The sequence below is a fragment of the Rhineura floridana genome, chromosome 11, assembly GCF_030035675.1.
Source record: "Rhineura floridana isolate rRhiFlo1 chromosome 11, rRhiFlo1.hap2, whole genome shotgun sequence".
Lineage (NCBI taxonomy): Eukaryota > Metazoa > Chordata > Lepidosauria > Squamata > Rhineuridae > Rhineura > Rhineura floridana.
Window position 1 is genome coordinate 54,097,803 of NC_084490.1, and position 22,147 is coordinate 54,119,949.

The following is a 22,147-nucleotide window of genomic DNA, read 5'->3' on the forward strand; positions in this document are numbered from 1 at the left end:
ATGTCCACGGGACCCACAAAAATAACATATTTTATTCTCTTGCCTGTTTCTTTGATATTGTTGTTGTTGTACAGCCACAGTCTCTTTTAACTCAGTTTTCTTACTTTCTTCTCTCCTATTCCATTCTTGTTGAAGTTTCTGTTCTACAAAGTCCAAATTTAGATTTCCGTCTGGTAAACTTTCCAAGCTCGAGACCATGACATCCCATTTTTGATCAAATGAAGATAACAGTATATAGACCATCTGAATGTCACTATGATGCACTCCTCTATCTTGCAGCTCAGCATTTAATCTACGAAATTCAGCCAGATGCTCTGTCATAGTCACTTCATCTGTAAAACACATCTGATAAAGTTTCCGTGCTAAACACAGCCTGCTCCCTGCAGTTTGCTGCACATGAGCGGCTCTTAGCTTCTCCCACATCTGATTAGCTGTTGGCTCATTACTCACCAGCAACAGTTGTGAATCAGACAGCCCCAGAGTAATAAAAGCCTTCGCTTTCTCATCTTTCTTCAACCACGCTGCTGAAGGAGCTGCCGGAGGGGTTTTTTCTACGACATCATTCAACTCTTCTTTAATCAGAACTGCTCTCATTCTCCATTTCCAGCTGGAGTAGTTTACAGCATTCAGTCTCTCCATCGGCATCCCGGATGACAGGTTCACAGCCATGTTGCCCACTCTTACTTGCCTCTTTCTTTCACTTTCTTTTCTCTCTGCAACAACGCCACGTCAACGACTCTCGAACCCGTTACCTTGTATGATAAGCTGGGCCCATAACCCCTGTTGGCACGTGCGTATAGAGATCATACAAGGAAGAAATCCAAGTGTCGCATAGAACAGTAAATAAGCCAGGCCAGGCAAGTTTCTTGTAAGAGTCTTTACTAGGCAAAGACATTAGACACAGTTCTATCCACAAAATGACTTTTCCCCCACACTGAGCTTCTGCAAGAATCCCTTCTTATCTGCTTGCCAGCCAGCTGCTGACCTTGGCAAACCTGGCGCTCTGTTCTTCCAGCTTAACCCTTCTGCTTCAGGTTTTCCTCTCTCTGCTAAAAACCCTGTCTGTGAGTCTCACATAATGCTTCACTGACCAACAGAAGATGCCATTTCTGAATGCTCCCCTATGTTCAAAGCTCCAAGAGGAAAAACTAGCACAGAAGAAAGAAAATATTTAGCCCAGCATTCTCTCTGCTGTGATACTTTTCTACTTGTAGGGAGTTCTATTTCTGGAAGGGGGAATTTTTAAAAAGGTAATTACCTCGCCTGTAGTCTGAAGTAATACAGCCCATTCTGCCTCCTACTCCCATTTTCATCTCATTCTGCAACATGAGTAGATCCAACCAATAGTTTGAGTGGTGAGTGTACTTGTTTCCATGTAATCTAGTCTACTCAAAGTTGGTCAGCCCATATAGTTGGTGCCACCTGGCAGTAAGGGATTTAGTTAATGAAGCACATGCATTCCCATAATATGAGGGTAGGTAGGGAATGCTGAAGAATGAATGTACTTCCCAGACATTATGGGCTCATCTACATGGTGGTTTACTGTGTGTTTGGTGCTACTCACATCTCCTTTTAATTTGCATGGTTCACATGATGTTACTGGCAAACAAAAGCTATCAAGCAGTTTTCTCCCTGTAAATCTGTACTAACCCAATCCTCTGATAATACGAAAAGGGAAGGAAAAAAGTCTTTGTATCTCTAGTGCTTGCAGATGCTTTGCTCCGATGCTTTTAGGTGGGTGTGTCAATTGTTCCTCTCTCCATGCCTACTTCCTCCTCCTCCTCAGTTCATTTTATTTCCTGTAAGCTGAAAAGCAGCTTCCGGCTGCTCTCCCCCATTCTGCTTGCCTCTTTTATGTTGCTGCAGTGCCTTATTTTTCTTTTTCCCCTTATGTGCAAAAGCATAACACCGCTCAAACAATTATTCGTATTTCAGTTGTCTTGTACCAGTGAAGATGCAAATAATCACACTTCTGAGTTGTGTTTTTTTAAAATGAAACTTATTGGTAGAACAAACTGAGTATGCTTGGTTGCCAAGTAACCAGAGGGAGTGGAAATGTTAAATTAGATGGCATGGTCATTAGGAAACTGTGTGATTGATTCTTCCTCTCAGTGTGGTTAGAAAACACTGTGTTTGCAGCTGGCATTCTTACTGTGGACAGTGCAAAAAGAAAATGGAAGTAAAAACTGCGTATTTAGTACAAGGTAATTCTCCCATGTGGATAAGCCCTGTGTCAAGAAGCAGATTTGCAATGGTCCTTTAACTTCCCAGAATGTATAGCAGGTAACAAATAAAACAGTATTTATAAGGAATGAGCTGGGATATTCCCCAATCTGGCTTGCTTTTCATTTCACCAGTAGTGAATTTAAGGAGTGAACCTCACGAACCCTGCTCACTCCTACATTTTTTGTTATCGTTTGCTGTTGTTTGCAGTCACTATTTCCTCCAACTCTTTACTGCTGCTATTACACGGTTTAGTCACTAGGGCCATATCCGCCCCATACATTTAAAGCACCATTATACCACTTTAACTATCATGGCTTCCTTCAAAGAATCCTGGGAAGTGCAGTTTGTTAAGAGTGCTGAGATTTGTTAAGAGACCCCTATTCCCCTCACAGAGCTACAATTCCTAGAGTGGATTAACAATCAATCCTGAAGATTCTAAACAGTGAGTTCAGAAGGAAATTAATTACTACTATTAATTACATAATTATCACCATCTCTATACTTTCTGCATTTCAAAATGGTGGTGCCTGAATGGCTCTGGAGAATGGCTGAAACCTATGACGTCATGAAGCCCTCCTCTCCACATCTCAGGGTGTTTAAATTTAAAAAAGGAAAGTACCACACATTTTACTGTAGTTCTAATTTGTTTTCATCTTGTCACTGTCTGCCCAGGGACATCTGGGCAGGGATGGAACTAGCAGAGATCCATACATTACACTAAGCCCATTTGATGTTCCCTGCCCTCCATCCTTGGGACTGTATGGCTTGTAAATCAAAATAAAACATTTCTATGTTAGGAAATCTGTCAAGTTTTGTCAGCCACACAGATCTCTCCCATCGGGGCAAGAATACATGAATTACCTTCCCAGGTAGGTCCCTTCATATGCCTCGAACCAATTCCTTTCCACCCATCATAAACGGTTATGTAGAAATTGTAGACAACTTTAGGCTTCCTAACAAAACACATGCAAAGAGATGATTTCTACAATGATTTTTGCTTAGTTATGACCCAGTTGCTGATCCCCTTTGGATCAGAATTTAGATTCTTCTGATCTAACAGCAAGAGGTGGCAAGTGTGGAACACTCGCAATTTTCTTGGCTCTTTCAGGATTTGATTGGTCCCCATACTTGCCTTCCCCTTGGTCATTTAGGGATAAATCCAGGCACTGCTTATCTCTGGTCAGAGCTGCTCAGTCACAAGTTTTCTGAGCCCAGTAAAATAACATGGGCTTCTTCCTACACACATACCACGACCCCATCTCGTGAGTCATGAAATAAAAGTTTATATTTTAATTCTGAAATTACATTTTCTACATTTCTGAATTTACAACATAGCCCACACTGAGGATATTCTACCATACCAAACAGCCTCTATTTTTGTATAGCATGACATCCAGCTTGAACAAGAGTTCTCAAAGGTTTGCTGAATATTTTGTAACTTTTTATCCTGATAAAGCTAATGGGATTCTTTTAATTCTAATGCTGCAAATGTTTCCTATATAAGACAATTCTCTTTAGATATTTTTCTATCCTTTTTCATTGCATTATTGTATTTCATGCATTATTTCGCCAAAATTCTTTCTTCCTTGCAAGATTACAGTTGATAAGACAAAATAGATGGAAGGCTTAACAGTTCTTGCCCGTAGTAGGTCTGCAGTTTTTGATGAGTGCTAGTTTGCTAATTTTTATTTATTTATTTTTTAAAAAACCAGCTTTCACCCAAGTCAGTGGCAGTGTACCAGAAAATCTATAGGTTATGCACACTTCATTGAAAAATAATTGCAATTGCTTTTCGTAAATTGCATTTAGTAGGATAAATGCGGGAAGTTTCAGTGTCTTCCAAGATACACCTGAAGTTTTTTGGTGGGGTTTTTTAGATGCAATATTTCACAAGGAAACTTTTCTGAAATATCTGTAGGCAGGGCCAACACCTGGCTGCAGCAGGCCCTTGGGCACCACATTGCAGTGGGCCTTTGAAGGCAGTGGTGGCAGCACAGTGGCATTATTGCTGGCTCTGGGGGCTTAAAGAGGCCCAGCTGTGTTAGTGCACTGGTGCATTGTGTGCTCATGCCTGCCATCAACCAAGATCACAGCAATGTGGGAAGTGGCATGGCCAGCCCACACCAGTGGTGGGGGAGTGTTGCCTGGGAAGATGGCTCTGTGATGTTCCTATATTAATGTATATATGGTAAGTGTTGGTTGTTTAGAAGATACATGGTAAGTGGAGTGAAAGAGGAGGGGGAGTGAATGGGCAATAGAATGCTAGATGATTGGCTGAGTGTTTAAAATGGCTGAACGTATAAAAGGAAGAGTGAGAGTGGAATCGGGGGGGAGAAGAGAAAGAGTGGGTTGCTTGGTGGGGTTTGAGAGAGTTGTTTGCCAGGAGAGAGTGGAGAAGGAGGGGGGTGGAGTTCGGATTAGTATTGAGTAAAACCATATGCTTATGTGCCTTAAGAAGAAATCTTGTTAATCTTGTTAGCTTTGTTATCTTTAATAAATACTTAATTTGGTTTACCAAAGGCCTGATCCTTGGCTGGGGTTTCACAGACCAGAAGGGAGGGTAAGGTAATGACCAAGGCTGAAGGGGAACTGTAACAAATGGTGGCAGCGGTGAAGAGAATAACAATACCAGTATTCAGAGTCTCTGGGAATACTAGTATTAGGACGTGACTGGTGGTTGCCTAGCAGGGGGATCTGTTGAGATCTGTGCTAGAGCGGGGAGAGAAAAAATAAAATAAAGGACAGTCCGGACTGGTGGAGTCCCTGGTGGTGCCTAGAGACAGGCAGTAACCACAAGCAGGTAGGAACCTGACAGGGAGAGCCAGGGAAGGCCGTCACAGGCTCCCACTCTGCAATCCGCACCAGCATCGAGCCACGGGCTGCATGCTCCATGACCCAATGCTAGTGTGGATCGCAGAGCAGAAGCTACACCTGTCCAGCCCCAGCAGCAGGGACCCCTCTCAGCTGCAGGGGCCCTTGGCCAGTGGTCAACCTGGTTACCGCTGGTGCCAGGCCTGTCTGTAGGATTCATGTGAAGTAGACCTTTAGAAGTTTCTTCCTGTTTCATAGGCTCTAGGTAGGGGTTGCCAACCTTTTGGGGCCCATCTGCATATTTGTAAATGCTGTGGACATCCCACCCCATCCATCCACACACGTACAATGAAACACACACAGCAATCTATTCTATTAGCTACAGTAGAATGCTTCTTTCAAGCCTAATTTCATCAGACAGAGAGTGATGGAAGGGACCCTGCAAGCCCCAGGGTAGGCCTCTGTATGGGTATATGTGCACCTGCAGGTGCCACATCAATGACACCCCTGCCCTAGTCACATATTTTAGGACTGAATGGAATTTAAAATAAATGTTATTGATTGATCAGATCTACAATTTATGTCCCATCTGCACTATACATTTAAAGCAGTATCATGCCACTTTAAACAGTCATGCCTCCCCCCAAAGAATCTTGGGAACTAGTTTGTTAAGGGTGCTAAAAGTTATTAGGAGACCCCTATTCCCTTCACATACCTATAATTATCAGAGTTCCCTGGGAAGAAGGCTTGACTGTTAACCACTCTTGGATTGGAGCTCTGTGAGGAGAATAGGGGTCTCCCAACAACTTTCAGAACTCTTAACAAATGACATTTCCCTGGATTCTTTGGTGGAAGCCATGACTGTTTAAGGTGGTGTGATTCTGCTTTAAATGTATAGTGCCAATGGGGCCTGAGTCTCATTTTCCTCCTCATAGAAATAGGATTTCAGTCAGCCCCCCTGGATCTCTGGGCCCTAGTAAGGTATAACCCCACCATGATTGGGCTCTGTTTTTGATAGCAGTGGATTCACCCCAAAGTCTTAGAGACCCAATGCTATGGTCACTCTAGTCTCAAGCAAATTGCAGAGGTGGGAATGACAGATGGGACCACATGAACCGAGGAACACACAAAAGGAAAGGAAGGAAAGGGGGAAGGCTCAGGAGTTCTTAAGGGGATGAGAAGGTGTGCAAGGAAAGGAGATAAATGGAGGTGGACACAAGTCAAGGCAGGAGGGAAGAGTTTGGTATACTCACTTGCCCTTTTTCAGCTCCAGGGAAGCCCGTGTGACAGCACTGCAAAAGAGAGAGATGATGGTTACTGAGCAGCTACCTAAGCCCCCACTCCCACCCCATTTATATGATACCTGGAACAACATGGCTGCTACCAGTCTGTGGTTGCTCCCACCCCATTCCTGGTAATGTCTGCAATTTCTGCCTTAAGAACATAAGAAGAGCCTGCTGGATCAGGCCAGTGGCCCATCTAGTCCAGCATCCTGTTCTCACAGTGGCCAACCAGGTGCCTGGGGGAAGCCCGCAAGCAGGACCCGAGTGCAAGAACACTCTCCCCTCCTGAGGCTTCCGGCAACTGGTTTTCAGAAGCATGCTGCCTCTGACTAGGGTGGCAGAGCACAGCCATCACGACTAGTAGCCATTGATAGCCCTGTCCTCCATGAATTTGTCTAATCTTCTTTTAAAGCCGTCCAAGCTGGTGGCCATTACTGCATCTTGTGGGAGCAAATTCCATAGTTTAAATATGCGCTGAGTAAACAAGTACTTCCTTTTGTCTGTCCTGAATCTTCCAACATTCAGCTTCTTTGAATGTCCACGAGTTCTAGTATTATGAGAGAGGGAGAAGAACTTTCTCTATCCACTTTCTCAATGCCATGCATAATTTTATACACTTCTATCATGTCTCCTCTGACCCGCCTTTTCTCTAAACTAAAAAGCCCCAAATGCTGCAACCTTTCCTCGTAAGGGAGTCGCTCCATCCCCTTGATCATTCTGGTTGCCCTCTTCTGAACCTTTTCCAACTCTATAATATCCTTTTTGAGATGAGGCGACCAGAACTGTACACAGTATTCCAAATGCGGCCGCACCATAGATTTATACAACGGCATTATGATATCGGCTGTTTTATTTTCAATACCTTTCCTAATTATCCCTAGCATGGAATTTGCCTTTTTCACAGCTGCCACACACTGGGTCGACATTTTCATCGTGCTGTCCACTACAACCCCGAGGTGTCTCTCCTGGTCGGTCACCGCCAGTTCAGACCCCATGAGCGTATATGTGAAATCAAGATCTTTTGCTCCAATATGCATAATTTTACACTTGTTTATATTGAATTGCATTTGCCATTTTTCCACCCATTCACTCAGTTTGGAGAGGTCTTTTTGGAGCTCTTCGCAATCCCTTTTTGTTTTAACAACCCTGAACAATTTAGTGTCATCAGCAAACTTGGCCACTTCACTGCTCACTCCTAATTCTAGGTCATTAATGAACAAGTTGAAAAGTACAGGTCCCAATACCGATCCTTGAGGGACTCCACTTTCTACAGCCCTCCATTGGGAGAACTGTCCGTTTATTCCTACTCTCTGCTTTCTGCTTCTTAACCAATTCCTTATCCACAAGAGGACCTCTCCTCTTATTCCATGACTGCTAAGCTTCCTCAGAAGCCTTTGGTGAGGTACCTTGTCAAACGCTTTTTGAAAGTCTAAGTACACTATGTCCACTGGATCACCTCTATCTATATGCTTGTTGTCACTCTCAAAGAATTCTAATAGGTTACTGAGACAGGACTTTCCCTTGCAGAAGCCATGCTGGCTCTGCTTCAGCAAGGCTTGTTCTTCTATGGGCTTGGTTAATCTAGCTTTAATAATACTTTCTACCAGTTTTCCAGGGACAGAAGTTAAGCTAACTGGCCTGTAATTTCCGGGATCCCCTCTGGATCCCTTTTTGAAGATTGGTGTTACATTTGCCGCTTTCCAGTCCTCAGGCACGGAGGAGGACCCGAGGGACAAGTTACATATTTTAGTTAGCAGATCAGCAATTTCACATTTGAGTTCTTTGAGAACTCTTGGGTGGATGCCATCCGGGCCCGGTGATTTGTCAGTTTTTATATTGTCCATTAAGCTTAGAACTTCCTCTCTCGTTACCACTATTTGTCTCAGTTCCTCAGAATCCCTTCCTGCAAATGTTAGTTCAGGTTCAGGGATCTGCCCTATATCTTCCACTGTGAAGACAGATGCAAAGAATTCATTTAGCTTCTCTGCAATCTCCTTATCGTTCTTTAGTACACCTTTGACTCCCTTATCATCCAAGGGTCCAATTGTCTCCCTAGATGGTCTCCTGCTTTGAATGTATTTATAGAATTTTTTGTTGTTGGTTTTTATGTTCTTAGCAATGTGCTCCTCAAATTCTTTTTTAACATCCCTTATTGTCTTCTTGCATTTCTTTTGCCAGAGTTTGTGTTCTTTTTTATTTTTTTCATTCGGACAAGACTTCCATTTTCTGAAGGAAGACTTTTTGCCTCTAAGAGCTTCCTTGACTTTGCTTGTTAACCATGCTGGCATCTTCTTGGCCCTGGCAGTACCTTTTCTGATCTGCGGTATGCACTCCAGTTGAGCTTCTAATATAGTGTTTTTAAACCACTTCCAAGCATTTTCGAGTGATGTGACCCTCTGGACTTTGTTTTTCAGCTTTCTTTTTACCAATCCCCTCATTTTTGTGAAGTTTCCTCTTTTGAAGTCAAATGTGACCGTGTTGGATTTTCTTGGCAATTGGCCATTTACATGTATGTTTAATTTAATAGCACTGTGGTCACTGCTCCCAATCGGTTCAACAACACTTACATCTCGCACCAGGTCCCGGTCCCCACTGAGGATTAAGTCCAGGGTTGCCGTCCCTCTGGTCGGTTCCATGACCAACTGATCTAGGGAATAGTCATTTAGAATATCTAGAAACTTTGCTTCTTTGTCATGACTGGAACACATATGCAGCCAGTCTATGTCCGGGTAGTTGAAGTCACCCATTACTACCACATTTCCTAGTTTGGATGCTTCCTCAATTTCATATCTCATCTCAAGGTCTTCCTGAGCATTTTGATTGCCTTCCAGAATGAGATTATAACAGATTACATACCATGCTGGTGGTGCCTAGGGGTGTATTGCTAGCACAGTATGTGACCTTGCAATCCACTCTGACCATGTGGGTGGAGACTGCAGGTGTACCAGAAGTAATGTGGGACAGCAGAAGCAATCACAGGGTAGCACCAGCCACACTGGTCCAGGTAAAATATATTTAAGGCCTAATTTAGCCACCCATGAGTGACTGAGTCCCTCCAATAATAGTGCAAGAGCCAGACCAGTGGAAAGACTTTCTTAACTCCAGCTTCAAATGCACTGATAAGTGGGGAACGGAAAGCTCAACTGACTTCAATTTCCTGCTCTCTAAACTTCTCAGTCTTGTCTAAAATCTTGTTCAGTGTGGAGTAGGGATAAAAGGACCTGTCAATTTTGGTTCTCTCAGTTTCTCATTTTTCTAATCTTAAATTTAGCTCTCCACATTTCTGCAGCAATTTGCGATTTTTTTTGTTTTAAATCCTCATGAAAATTCTTCAGCATTTTAGTGCAAATTTCTCCTAATAAGCACATTTTTGTATGCAGTTTTGACTAATGTACACATTAAGCATTTGTTAAATTTGTTATTTACACTAATATATTCATTTTATGCATATTTAACACTTTTTCATCAACATTTGTTGATTGGAGAACTGCACTGAAAAATGTGAATGAATGTGAATTTTGAAGGATGGTTGCATTGCAATTCTCATATTGTTTTGGAAAGTGTAATTTGATAAATTTAACTTTAAATTGAAGTGAATCAAATTTCTCCCCCGTCCTTAGTTGTGGAGGAACACAAAATCAATCTTGGGGACACACACACACAAATACACAAGAGAGGAGGGAAGAGAAAAAGAAGCAGAAATTATGCATCATCCTTACATCTGCAAAATGTTTCTGAGAAAGGGAGACCCTTCTATAGGCGTGAGTAAGAAAATACTCCCCAAAGTTACTCCCCACATCTACTTTTCAATTTGGAATCATATTGCAAACATATTCAAGACCAGATTGCCCAGTTTTCTTGGCCAGATTTGGACTGGAAGTCCACCCAAAACAAACAATCAGAGTATAGCTTCCATTATGCCTAGTTATCATAGATACACACACAGTCTAACCTTTCTCCCAGTCTGCATCTTTATTGGAATTGTTTTTAAGACATTTTAAATATCTTTTTATCATTTTATAACTTGTTTGGTCCCTGGGCTCCTTAGAGAGGAAGGGAGGGGTATAAATTTAATTAATTAATAACACATGTCAATGTCCAAGGCCTTCAGGGTCACTATGCCCCTCCAGGCATCAATCAGGCTCTTTCTGCAAATAGCATAAAGTCATGATGAGTGCCTTGGAGGGCATGATTCATACTAGCAGGTGTACAGAGGCTTCTAGGTCTGGGTATATGACTGATGATAACATCAGGACACCAGGGGTTAGAAGCTATTCCAATTTGTAATTAAACTCTTTTAAAAAAAACATGCTGGATTAAGTTTCAGAAATTCAATAATGTCCTATTGACCTTTTTGTAAAAATTGGATCGTCTGGAGTTTGACGATCTTTAATCTAAATCAAACTCAGCAAAGCCCAGAGTTCTACATTTTTTGCAGGTTATCGCTTCTGCATTTCTACTCTGCTCACAAGACTTTGTATCTTACATCTCTTGCAATTCACATTTAGTAATGTTTATGAAGTGTGTTGATAAGCTCATATGGCCTTGTAAAGTTGTCTGGTTTGAACTAGCATCTCAAATCCAGAAAGTCCAAGATCGGAGCTTGCTTGATCAAAGCAAATGAGTTTGCAGCACAAAGGTTCTTCTCCGTTGCAGTGTTAGCTCCAGTATCAGGGGCAGTATGCCTTGGAATCTGTACACTAGTTGCTGGAGATCATGAGAGGCAGAGTACTATTGTGCTCATGTCCTGCTTATGGGTTTCTGTCAGTTGGTTCCCATGAGAACAAAAAGTTGGACTAGGTGGCCTTTTGGTCTGAAGAACTAGCAGGCCTGTTCTTCTATTGTTCTCTTGTTGCTTAGGTACTTTTGCTTTGATCTAGGAATTGATCTTCAACATTTGCCTCTGTTCTAGTCAAAGAAGGATGAAAAATCAGTCTTAAACATGAGAGTCTACCAGTTGTCAGGCTTGCATAAATTTGGGGGAAGATAATTATTATTACAATATTAATTAATTAATTAAATTCAGGGGAAGTTGAGTTGGGACAAAATCCAATATTTATTTTTAAATATGTATACCTCCTAATTCTTAAAACCTCTAAGAGGTGTAGACCATAAAATATGCATAAAAGTTATCAGTAAAGGTTGGAAGTTAGAAGAAGACCAAAACAAAAATCCAAGGATACATAAAATCTGTAGTTATCACATCTATCCTACCTACAGATTTTATGTATATTACATAATTACCCATTACGATGCATATCAACCTTACATACTGGACTGGGCTTGCCTAAACAAAACAGTTTTTAGGAGGCGTTGAAAACAATACAGCAAAGACCCCTAAGTAAGTAGATGGAGGAAGGGAAGTAGGGATGGACAGGTATGTCCTAACCACACTTGGGATTCTTACCTGTCATACCGGCTGCCACTCCCTTTCTGCAAGCTGGATGGGCTGGTCTTGCTTGGAGTAGTCTTGCTTGGAGTGGTCTTGCTTGGAGTGGTCTTGGCAATCGTGTCTTTTTTCTTCCTTTTGACCAAAAGAGGTGGTCTCTTCTTCACCAATCTCTCAAAGGAGGAGGAAATCTGGTGGTGAGGATGGTAAGGTTGTGACCACAGCACATGCAGTCTCAGGTAATTAAGGAATGATGGGATTGTGATTAAAGATAAATCTCCTGGCCTTAAGAAATATCAGATAAAGTATGAAATCCATTGCTTAGAGAAAATATTTTGGAAGCCAATGCATCTATACATCTAGAGTCTTATCAAAATAACAGTGGATATGGTTATGCCTCTAGTTGGGGGCGCAAAGGTTAACGTTCTACAGGGATAGAATATTCAAAGTGTTAGCTCATCGATGTCAAATCACCAACCAAGTAACTGTAATTGGGGATGTTGCAGAATTCTGATAGAAATGGGAGGGGAAATTGCAGAAGTTCACTAATTTGTCCAGAATGGAAATCAATTCAGCAAATACGATTGGTATTCACTGTTGTTGTTTTCAGCCTGCAAACAATGCATAATTGATTACACCCACACACCCACATTTGCATTTTATTTGCATTGAAATGAATGGCATTTTCATTAAAGAGAATGTTGTGGAATAATGTAAGAATAACATAATTATGTAAAATTCCACCACAGCAGACAGTGAGATGAATACTGTAGCTTTGTCAGAAACTGAACTGCATTGGAACAGAAACAGTGCTGCATGCAACGAACACAGGTTGGAATGCAAACTGATGCCTTTTTATATTTCTAAATGTAATTTAAGCAGACCCAGAAGTGATGAATTAACTAAGCTAAAAAGTGAACTAATAAAGTATGGAACCTGTGATTGGCAGACTGTATAATGCATGCCAGTACACTTTGCCACAAAAGAAGGTGTAACAGAGAATGGTTCTTCGGACTAGACAGGTCAACCCTGTCCTTCCTGCAAGTAGATATCAGCAAGCTCTTGTGGCTTTCTGATATAACCGAAGCCTTTGCTTCCCTCTCTCTCCACTAACCTGTCCTACTTTCTGTGTGCAAAAGAGTAAGGGTAAAGGAAGTGAAGGTTAACAATACTGACTCAAGACAGCCTACCATTCTATGGACAAAGAGACAGAGACTTTCAGGAGTCCTGTGGGGATCCCAGCATTGGTTCTCCAGGAGGACACAACAGGGGCAATGCCTCTGTCAGCAGAGCAGCACCAGTCTCATGGTTTAACTCACCTGCAATGGGAAGATACCTGCTATAGGATACTGAGGGGAGCTTGGAATGAAGGCAGCTTAACCAGGGAGAGCTCCTAGGGTGAGATCCATCTTATTATATGTGGAAATTTTGGCTCTCACCTGAGTTGCTTTATCAGCAGTTAAGGGCTTTACTTTTGGAGGGTAGTCTCTGTGAGATGGAGTGTAGTTTTTCTGAAGTGGAGGCATCCTTGACAACACCGGCAGGCTCCGCATGAGCATCAGCTTACACTGTTCAGTCCAACATAAAAGACAATTCCAAGATGACAAACAATTTATCCCACTCTCCTACTTAACAGCGGTTACTTCCGTCCGTTTCATAGGTTCTTATGGTAGCACTTTTCAGATGACAACTGTGCATACAGTGAACACATGAGAGGTCTGGGGGGGGGAGTGGGGACAGGACCATGTGGCAAGCCCTGCTCCCCAAACAACACATATTTACTAGACTGTGTGTACAGTTTCTGTGTGTGAAAAACAAACCTTGTGGGGCTACTCTTGAAGACGGTCCGGAAATTACAACTGGTACAGAATGCGGCGGCATGGTTGATTAAAAACAGCCACCGCCGGGATCATATCACCCCAGTGCTGGAAGATCTGCACTGGCTACCAGTTGTGTACCGAGCCCAATTCAAGGTGTTAACCTTTAAAGCCCTATATGGTGTCGGTCCAGTTTATCTAAAGGAGCGCCTCCAGCATCACCAAATATGCCGCCTGACGAGATCTGCCTCACAAGACCTTCTCTCGGTCCCACCAGTTAAGACAGCTAGGCTGGTGCGGACCAGAGAGAGGGCATTCTCAGTTGTGGCCCCCACCCTCTGGAACTCTCTGCCATACGACCTTCGCCATGCCCCCTCCCTGGTAGGTTTCCGCCAAGGATTGAAAACTTGGTTGTTTCAGCGGGCATACAAGTCTCCTAGATAATTTTAGTTTACAGTGTATAGATGTAGGTTGGTGGATTATAATTGTATTATATGTTAAAACTGTATTATATGTTGTATTTTTAATTATGTACGCTGCCTAGAGTGGCCGTTCATTCGGCCAGATAGGCGGCCTAAAAATAAATTTTTATTATTTATTATTATTATTTAAGTGCATAGGTTCTGTAAATGCATCTGAGGTCTCTGCAGAAACAGGGCCCCTGACCTCATGGACAAATTCTATGCACACAGGGATTCCACAGTCTAGTAAATGTATGTAAGTTGAAAGAGTGAAGCCTGCTTGCTTGCCACTGCAATTCTGCTCCCCAGTTCCATACACATGATTTTTAAAGTATTGTATTCAGCCATAGTGCATTAACTGTGCGCTGTTCCCTTAAGCGCAAGCCAGCTTGCAGACTCACCCTTTCCTCTTCCTTGGAGAAACCTGCTGCAGGCCTAGGTCTAGAACCCTGCTGGGGAACTGTATATTACCTTGTACATAAAACAGTTAATTTATAAACACCCGTGCAGAACCTGAATTATGAAAGTGTAACAGACACCACATGGTATCAGAGGGAGATGGTTTCTAAAGAGACCAGTGCAAGAAATGCTCCTCCTATGGATTTTGAAACTGGAAATATTGCATAAGATAAATTCCTCCATGTTGCAGACAAAAGTGTTGTTGCCCTTAATGTATGTAGGATAAAGGAAGACAAACTCTGTAATAAATGAATCAGATTAGGGTTTCAGAATAGACTGGGGTTCATGGATTAAACAATTAACCCTTTATTATCTGCTGTGGCTCTGCTCCCCGTGCCTGCTACTTGCATTGGTCTAGATTGGGATTGAAAACGTCTCTGTGTTTACTCTCTTATCTGTGCTGATGCCCACCCTAACACATTTGGCTTCTGGCACCACTCCTCTAGATTTCTCTGACTCTGAAACTGAAAAGACACAGCTACAGGATACAAAGTTTAAAACTTAAGGGGTGAACAGCTCAAGATGGGGGAGAAACATAGGTGATACTTGGGCCATTGATTGAAATGATACATCATCCTTTAAAACAGGGATGCCCTCCAGAGCATGGCTGCTGGACTACAGCTCCCATCATCCCTGACTGTTAGCCATGCTGGCTGGGGCTGATGGGAGTTGGAGGCCAACACCTGCAGGGCCACAGGTTAGTCTGCTTTAAACCCAAGTAATGCATGTGAATATGCTGCTCTTATCTGTGCATCCTGAAAACCAATTAATGATGCATGACTTATTGTGTATGCTTCAGCACACTTGCTCATACATGCACATGTGTTTGTTTTAGCATGTTCATACATTCATGTCTTAATGTTCATGTGACTGTGTGATTGTACAAGCATATTCAAATGAGGGCTGAACCAAAATTGCTCTTGGACTTTCAGGGTTTCTTTTGCTTTTACCCAAAACTGTTGTCAATCCAAACGATTATCATTAAGTGTTTGAATTCTGTGAGTCACATTTCACCTTCATACTGTCTGCCAGTTTCTTGACTGCATTAACCCATGTAGTTTGATTTCCTGAACTGTGAACATGCCATGATGTCATGCATCACTATGGAATACCAATCTTCCATGGCATTGGGTTGGCTATATAGACCCTTATGCTCTTACTTGCTGAAGTCATGTCTCATCTCACCTGTGTTGCTGTATCAACTGTTTTGGATTTTACTTTTGGAGAAGAGGGTCTCTGAAGTGGTGTCTTTGCAAACCCTGGCAAATTCTGTGTGAACATTGGCCTGTGCAAAATGGAAAATAGCGATGCATTAGAGAATGCTGTCTCTCTCTCCTTCCTTCCTTCCTTCCTTCATCAACAAGTATGACACTTTGGAACTAAATTCCAATAAATACTTGGAGTGCCTAGATCATTACAAGAAGAAGCTGTCCCCCCTCCCCCTTTAGGAGTTTATTTACAGTTTACATTACTATGTCAATTCATCACCAATAGCCTCTAGTTGAGAGTGGAGACTGAACTACACCTTAAATTTAAAGCACATGATTTCCCCCAAAGAATCCTAGTAACTGTAGTTTGTTAAGGATGCTGGGAATTGTAGCTCTGTGAGGGGTAAACTCCAGGTCCCAGGATTCTGTGCGGAAAGCCATGTGCTTTGAATGTGTTTTAAATGTATAGTGTGGATATGACACACTCTGGCTCTCTTTGACATTAAACTAAAAAAAATCCAGAGAGGCAGCCATGTTAGTCTGTTGCAGCAAAAACAACAGCCCTAGTCCTTTAAAGACTAGGCTATTAATGCAAGAGTCACCACAGGAGATATATCACATACATTACTCTGCAGACACATGAGAGTACAAGAAAAAGTCAAATGAATATGAGACCCACTCTAGTTAGATTCTCTATTCATTTCACTAGCTGAATTGACCACTTCATGCATCTGACAACTTGGACTCTGGTTCATAAAACCTTACGTAGCCTATAACACGTAGTCATTAACTAAGGTATCACAAGAGCCTTTGTAGGTTTTGCTGTAACAGACTTAACATAGCTACCCTTCTGGGATTTGTCTAAGGCTGTGGGTATACTAGTCACTTCAAAAGCAGTGAGAATGGTTCTTGTGGCTGCATTTTGAAGTGATTCTGCCCTCTGCTAGACATATCTTCCTTCCCCACAGACCTTTCAGGATTGCCCACAGCAAAGTGTTGAGCCAATCTCTGTCTCTGCCTGAGCCCTACAGCAAAATGTTTTCATTGGCTGCACCTGGAGGGCCAACCAGTTGATCTACCAATCAGTTGCAAAATCTGCCTGAAGCTGAATTAGAAAAACAACACTTGAGCTGATCTGAACAGGTTTTAGAGTAAAAAGGGGGAGTTTGACTAGTATCATGTGCACCCATTTTCATAAAATAGAGGTGGAGATGCACTGGAATCGGCACAACAGTAAGTGTGCCTCTACCCTAAGTTCATTCAGTACTAGGTGTTAACAGTGCTTGAGCCAAAAGCCCTAAGAGTCAGGCATGGATTCTTGGCTGTCTGTGCCACAGGGGGCTTCTGGTTGGGGGACAGAACCGCAGGCAATGTGAGAACCAGAACTGCTTCTGGGTTTGAAAACTGGGTGATCCCAGAGTTCCTCTCTTGAGACTGTTGCCTACTATGATACTTGCAGTTATACTGTCATCCCACAATCTAGGCAATTTCTTGTTGAGGGATGCCACAAGGTGGATCCCTCTTGCCTCCCTTCATTCACCCTACATCTCTATCTGTCAGGCCAAATAGGCAGCCCCACAGTCTATACATACACTGAGTTTTTCACCCTTCTAAGTGCTGGATTCATAAACAAAATAACAATGACAGGCTTGCCATATTTGACAGAAAGCCTTATGTGTTCATTAGAACTTGAATAACTTGATGGGTTAAATGTGGTAAGACGGGGGGGGAATGAGGAGGGAAGTCTGAATGAGGCTGTGGACACTATGCCTACCCCAATGCTTTTCTGTTAGCCACACCTGAGGGGGGAACGGGTTAGTCTGCTGAACAGTTGTGAAATCTTTTTGAAGCTGAATTTAAAGCACACACATACACATTCAAGCTGCTCCCACCAGATTGTACAGTAAAAAGGGGCAGGGTTTGATTAGCTTTGGGTGTCCCTGTTTTCAGATGAGAGAAGTGGAGACGTACGGGAACCAGCAGAACAATGAGTGTGTTTCTACCGTGGGTTTCATAACATAAAACAAAAAGGACATTTGAGAAGCATCCTAATATGGAAACCCCACTCACATCTTAGCCCAAAATAGAGGAGAAAGGACATCCTCGTGAGCTCAGACATATGCTCTCTTCAGGCCTAGCACTTTACTTTTGCTTACTTGGCATAAGAGGAGTGAGTAGAGATATGGGAGATGGCATCCTTCTGCGTTTTTCTTGTTTTTGCTGGTGAATATGTGAAAGTAGCTATTGAAGGCTCTTTTTCCTTCTTGTCCTGAGGCTGTTGCTTAGGTGTCTCCATTAAACTTTCCATATTTTTCTCAATCTGCTCCTCCAGGTCTTGGAGTTTTCTGTCTTTAGCCCTGTCATGTAGCATATTGTTGGGAGGGAGGGGGAAAGAATAAGCCCAATTCAAGGCATGGATGAAAACTCTAAGATAAAACTGAATAATAACATCTCTGGTGCAATCCCCATCTATTCGTCAGTCTGTCTATTTAGATCCTGATATTTGCTGTGAATGAGGGGATTGTTTAGCTTGAGCACGTAGGGCTGATTTAGATGTTAGGGAAAAAGGGCTGCAATTGAGAAAACCCTGAAGGGAGGGAAACACAATCTTTCCCCACCCCAGACGTTATTATCCACTTAAAGCAGGTGTGGAGAAACCTTGGCCCGCCAGCTGTTGCTGAACTGCAACTCCCATAATCCCTGGCTATTGCTCATGCTTGCTGGGGCTGAATTATAGTTCAGCAACAGCTAGAGGGCCAAAGGTTCACCTGCCTTAAGGAGAAACCAGTTTTTGTCTTGGTCACTCTGATAGATGATGTACATCAGGAGAGAGCTGAAAGAATGGGGAAAATATCTTTTCTCCACTTTCTCCACTTCATGCATCATTTTATAAACGTCTATTCCCTCAGTCATATTCCTCCCCCCCCCATGATTTCTTTAGCCTTTCATTTTGCAATCTTTCTGCTGAGTTGACTGAATCTGGCTAGTCAGCCTAACTTGACTTTCAAATGAGTACTGTAAACATGGTACAATGCCAGTTTATACCAGTTATAGTTATCTGGATGCTATTTTCATCCCAGCACCACTCAATTCATCTGGTAAGAATGAATGTCTGACTACTTACACAGACATAGATAAAAACACTATGGGCAGACTGGATTCTGTGGTAAACTCTGATGCAAAGAATAGTCAATCCTTCTAAAGATCTTCCATGTATTGATATTGTGGCAAGATAGCCACAAAAGAAGAAATTATCCGTAAAATGAATACAGTTCTTAATAAAGTTAATAAAATTAGTTAATAAGTTAATAAAATCATTGTAAATCCATATAGAATATCCCTTGCCACAAAGGACAACACTGGGGACTCTGCTCAGTGCCAAAGGTGGTGAAGGGAAGACATGGAATCAAATGCCAGAGGGCCACTTACTCATCCAACAAGGGTTCAGAGGTGGGAGAGCTGTGGAGTTCACCCTGCAGTTCAGTCAAAGTAGTATTCAGTAGATTGGTGACAGGAGGCAGGGAAGGCTCCTCATCAGGGCACTCCTGCTCCGGCATTTTCATTTGTTCCTCAGCCCAGTCCTTTAGATCTTGAGGTTTGTTGTCTTTCGCCTGCTCATTTAAGTTTTGTGGTTTGTTCTCCTCAACCTGCTCATTTAGCTCTTGAGGTTTACTGTCTTCAACATTTAGCCCCTGAACTTTGCTGCTCTCTTCAGCCTGCTTGTTTCGATCTTGCAGTTTGTGGTTATCCTCAGCCTGCTCATTTAGGTCTTGGAGTCTGCTGCTCTCCTTAGCCTGCTTGTTTGGGTCTTGGAGTCTGCTGCTGTCTTCAGCCCGCTCATTTAGGTCTTGGAGTCTGCTGCTCTCCTCAGCCTGCTCGTTTGGGTCTTGCAGTATGCTGGTCTCTTCAGCCTGCTCATTTTTGTCTTGGAGATCGCTGTGAATGAGGGAAAATATAAAACCAGTGACAATCATAGATGAAAATACAGCAATATGGTATAGCTGAGTAACACACAGCACCCCAGCTATCCCTTGACACTCTGGTAGGATGGACAACTAATTAACAACAACAATAATTTCCTAATACAAATCTGCTTACCAAAAGTTTGAATGTGTACACTCACTGTACATTAAAATTAGTTTCAGACCTGTTTAACTGTCATTGCTCTCAACTTTGGAATGGCAATGATATGAAAGGTCTGGGGAGCTCTAATAAAAATCCTCACGCCATGCTATAATTCCCAGAGGCTTAGGGGTAAAGGCATGACACAGCAGTTAAATGAGTTTTGTTGGTTTAAATGTGTTTTAAACAACAGGCTGTTTCACTTTTCCTTTTCTAAAAAAGTGTTCCGATTCTAAATTTTAAGATTAAAAATGTTAAAATCTGGAATTCTGAAATATTAAAAAATAGTAATATATTACTACTTTGCTATATCCTGGAGTGCCTTCCTGTATCTTCCAGAGGTAAAAAAGAAGGAATTTCTTTACTGTAACTACATATTTTGGGGAGATGGAGTAGGTGTGTGGAGATACTCTGTACTAGCAGTGTTGATCCAGTTGTTCTTTTTTTGGCTCATCTTTCTGGCCACATGTGAGAAGTACTTAGAGACTCTTGGAACTTGGCATAAATATATAGCCTCTCCTTTTGGCATTTTTCCATTTTGTCCTTGTGCTCTTCCTATTTCTATATTACTGCATTTAGTCACAGTTACTCATAGTTTCATTCCCTGCTATCTCATCACCTGTCTAGCATCTTGCCTCTGATGCTGTTCAGAGATAGCTGAATGGTTCTCTCTCTTCTTCAGAAGAAGAACTATACTGGAAAGAACACCCATAATTGGTAAAGGAATTACCTTGCAAGCTGGCTCAGCTTCCTTTCCTGACAGGTGGGGCAATCCAACCTTTCGTATTTCCCAAGAATAACCTCTTGTATCTCCCAAGAACAGGTATTTACACTGAGAAATCTCCTCCCCAGCCTACTGTAATGAACAGGATCCCAGGCTTACTGTTGCATCTTCATTTAATCAGTAGATGAACCAAAAGAAAGAGCAAATCTGCCCAGTTTGTAACGCACCAGCCATGTGTGGAAGCCTCCTGTTTTTGCTGCCTGTCTCAGAATTCACAATGAGGGAGATTTTCAGTCAGAAAGATTGGTAGGTCTGGGTTGCAACCTTGTAACCCTAGTTAGAGGCATGTTGCTATCAATAGTGTAGTGGCAAATTCAGAAGTGCAGGGTCCTTTCATAATAGTCACAGCCCCACCCCCTTCCGAGATTATAGAATATTCTTGCCAGATTTGAATACTGCTTTCTGCTTCTCTGTCACTGTGGCCATTTGACTGTCCTTTCTCACTGTCAGAGATAATTGGGTGAATTACTGAATTCAGAGTCTACACATTTAACTCCTGCTGCTACCAAACTGCTTGATGATGTAGATGGGATGCTATCATCAGGATTCACTGTCTCCTCTTCTGCAATTACAGAATTCTTACTCTCCACAACTTGGCTTTTTGAAGTAGGACCTAACAGGAACTCATTTCACTCTGATTGGCTCCAATCAGCAGGAAACAACAAGGAAGCAAGTCAGAAGACTTTTCTCAGTGGCTAACACATTTCCCTTTCATGCTGATTGGCTCATAGGATGCTGGAGACATAAGGACCCTGCTGGGACCTGACTCCCAAAAAAGTAAGGGGTCTAAGACCCCTAAGACACTGGATGACTACATCCCTGCTTCCTGAGAAACCTCCAAATGCTCTTATTTATTACCTGCCAGTACTGTCAATGGTGCTGTCCATTTTCCAGGAACTACAACAGAGAGATTTACTCCTTCCACATTAGCAAAGATGGCAGCCAAAGCTGAAAAGTCAAAGGTCAACAGAAAAAGGTGAAGGTCACATCAAGGTCCTTACTGGAGGTGGAAAAGGAATTATTATTCACTTCTGCAACAGCTCTTCATCAGAGCCAGAGGAAGAAAAAAATAAAATAAAAAGAACAGATGCATAGAGAGCACATTTTCTCCTTTTTCTAATCCCCTCAATGCCAAAACTCACTTGCTAAGAAGCTGCAGGGATTACTAATCTTGTTGGTGATGTCTGAGGACTCAGAATGAGAGGGACAGGCAAGAAGCACGGACAGCTAAGACCAGAAATAGGGGCAAGGGCTGGAAGTTAGATCTTCCATTTTTCCAAGGACCACAAAGACAGCTCAGGTTTTAGACCTAGTAGAGGGAGGACCACGAGAGCTGGGGGAGACGAAGGTGCAACTCTCCACCCATGCCAGCTTCTTCACCACCGACTGGATACCAACTGTTTGAGAGATTCCGGCCTGATGATGTCACAGAGCAGCAGGTGATCCAAACAAAGACCATGTTGTAGAAAATAACTATCCAAAAAAGATGTGGGTTTCTGTCAAGCAGCTGGATCCATTTCAGTCGGGTTTCAGGCCTGGTTCTGGCACAGAAACAGCCTTGGTCACCCTGTATGATGACCTTTGCCG

General features: G+C 42.4%; 1 protein-coding gene across 1 annotated transcript in view; it reads right to left on the minus strand.

Moving 5' to 3' along the window:
• Positions 1 to 21,447, minus strand: part of LOC133368037 (uncharacterized) — a 36,754-nt gene extending 15,307 nt beyond the window's left edge. Inside the window, exons 1-6 of the mRNA XM_061592118.1 lie at positions 21,419 to 21,447; positions 19,084 to 19,590; positions 17,811 to 18,011; positions 15,632 to 15,731; positions 13,149 to 13,277; positions 11,728 to 11,900 (exon numbers count right to left, since the gene is read on the minus strand). Of these exons, the coding sequence (XP_061448102.1) occupies positions 11,728 to 11,900; positions 13,149 to 13,277; positions 15,632 to 15,731; positions 17,811 to 18,011; positions 19,084 to 19,590; positions 21,419 to 21,447 (1,139 nt within the window). The remainder of the gene's footprint in view (positions 1 to 11,727; positions 11,901 to 13,148; positions 13,278 to 15,631; positions 15,732 to 17,810; positions 18,012 to 19,083; positions 19,591 to 21,418) is intronic.
• Positions 21,448 to 22,147: the final 700 nt, after the last annotated feature.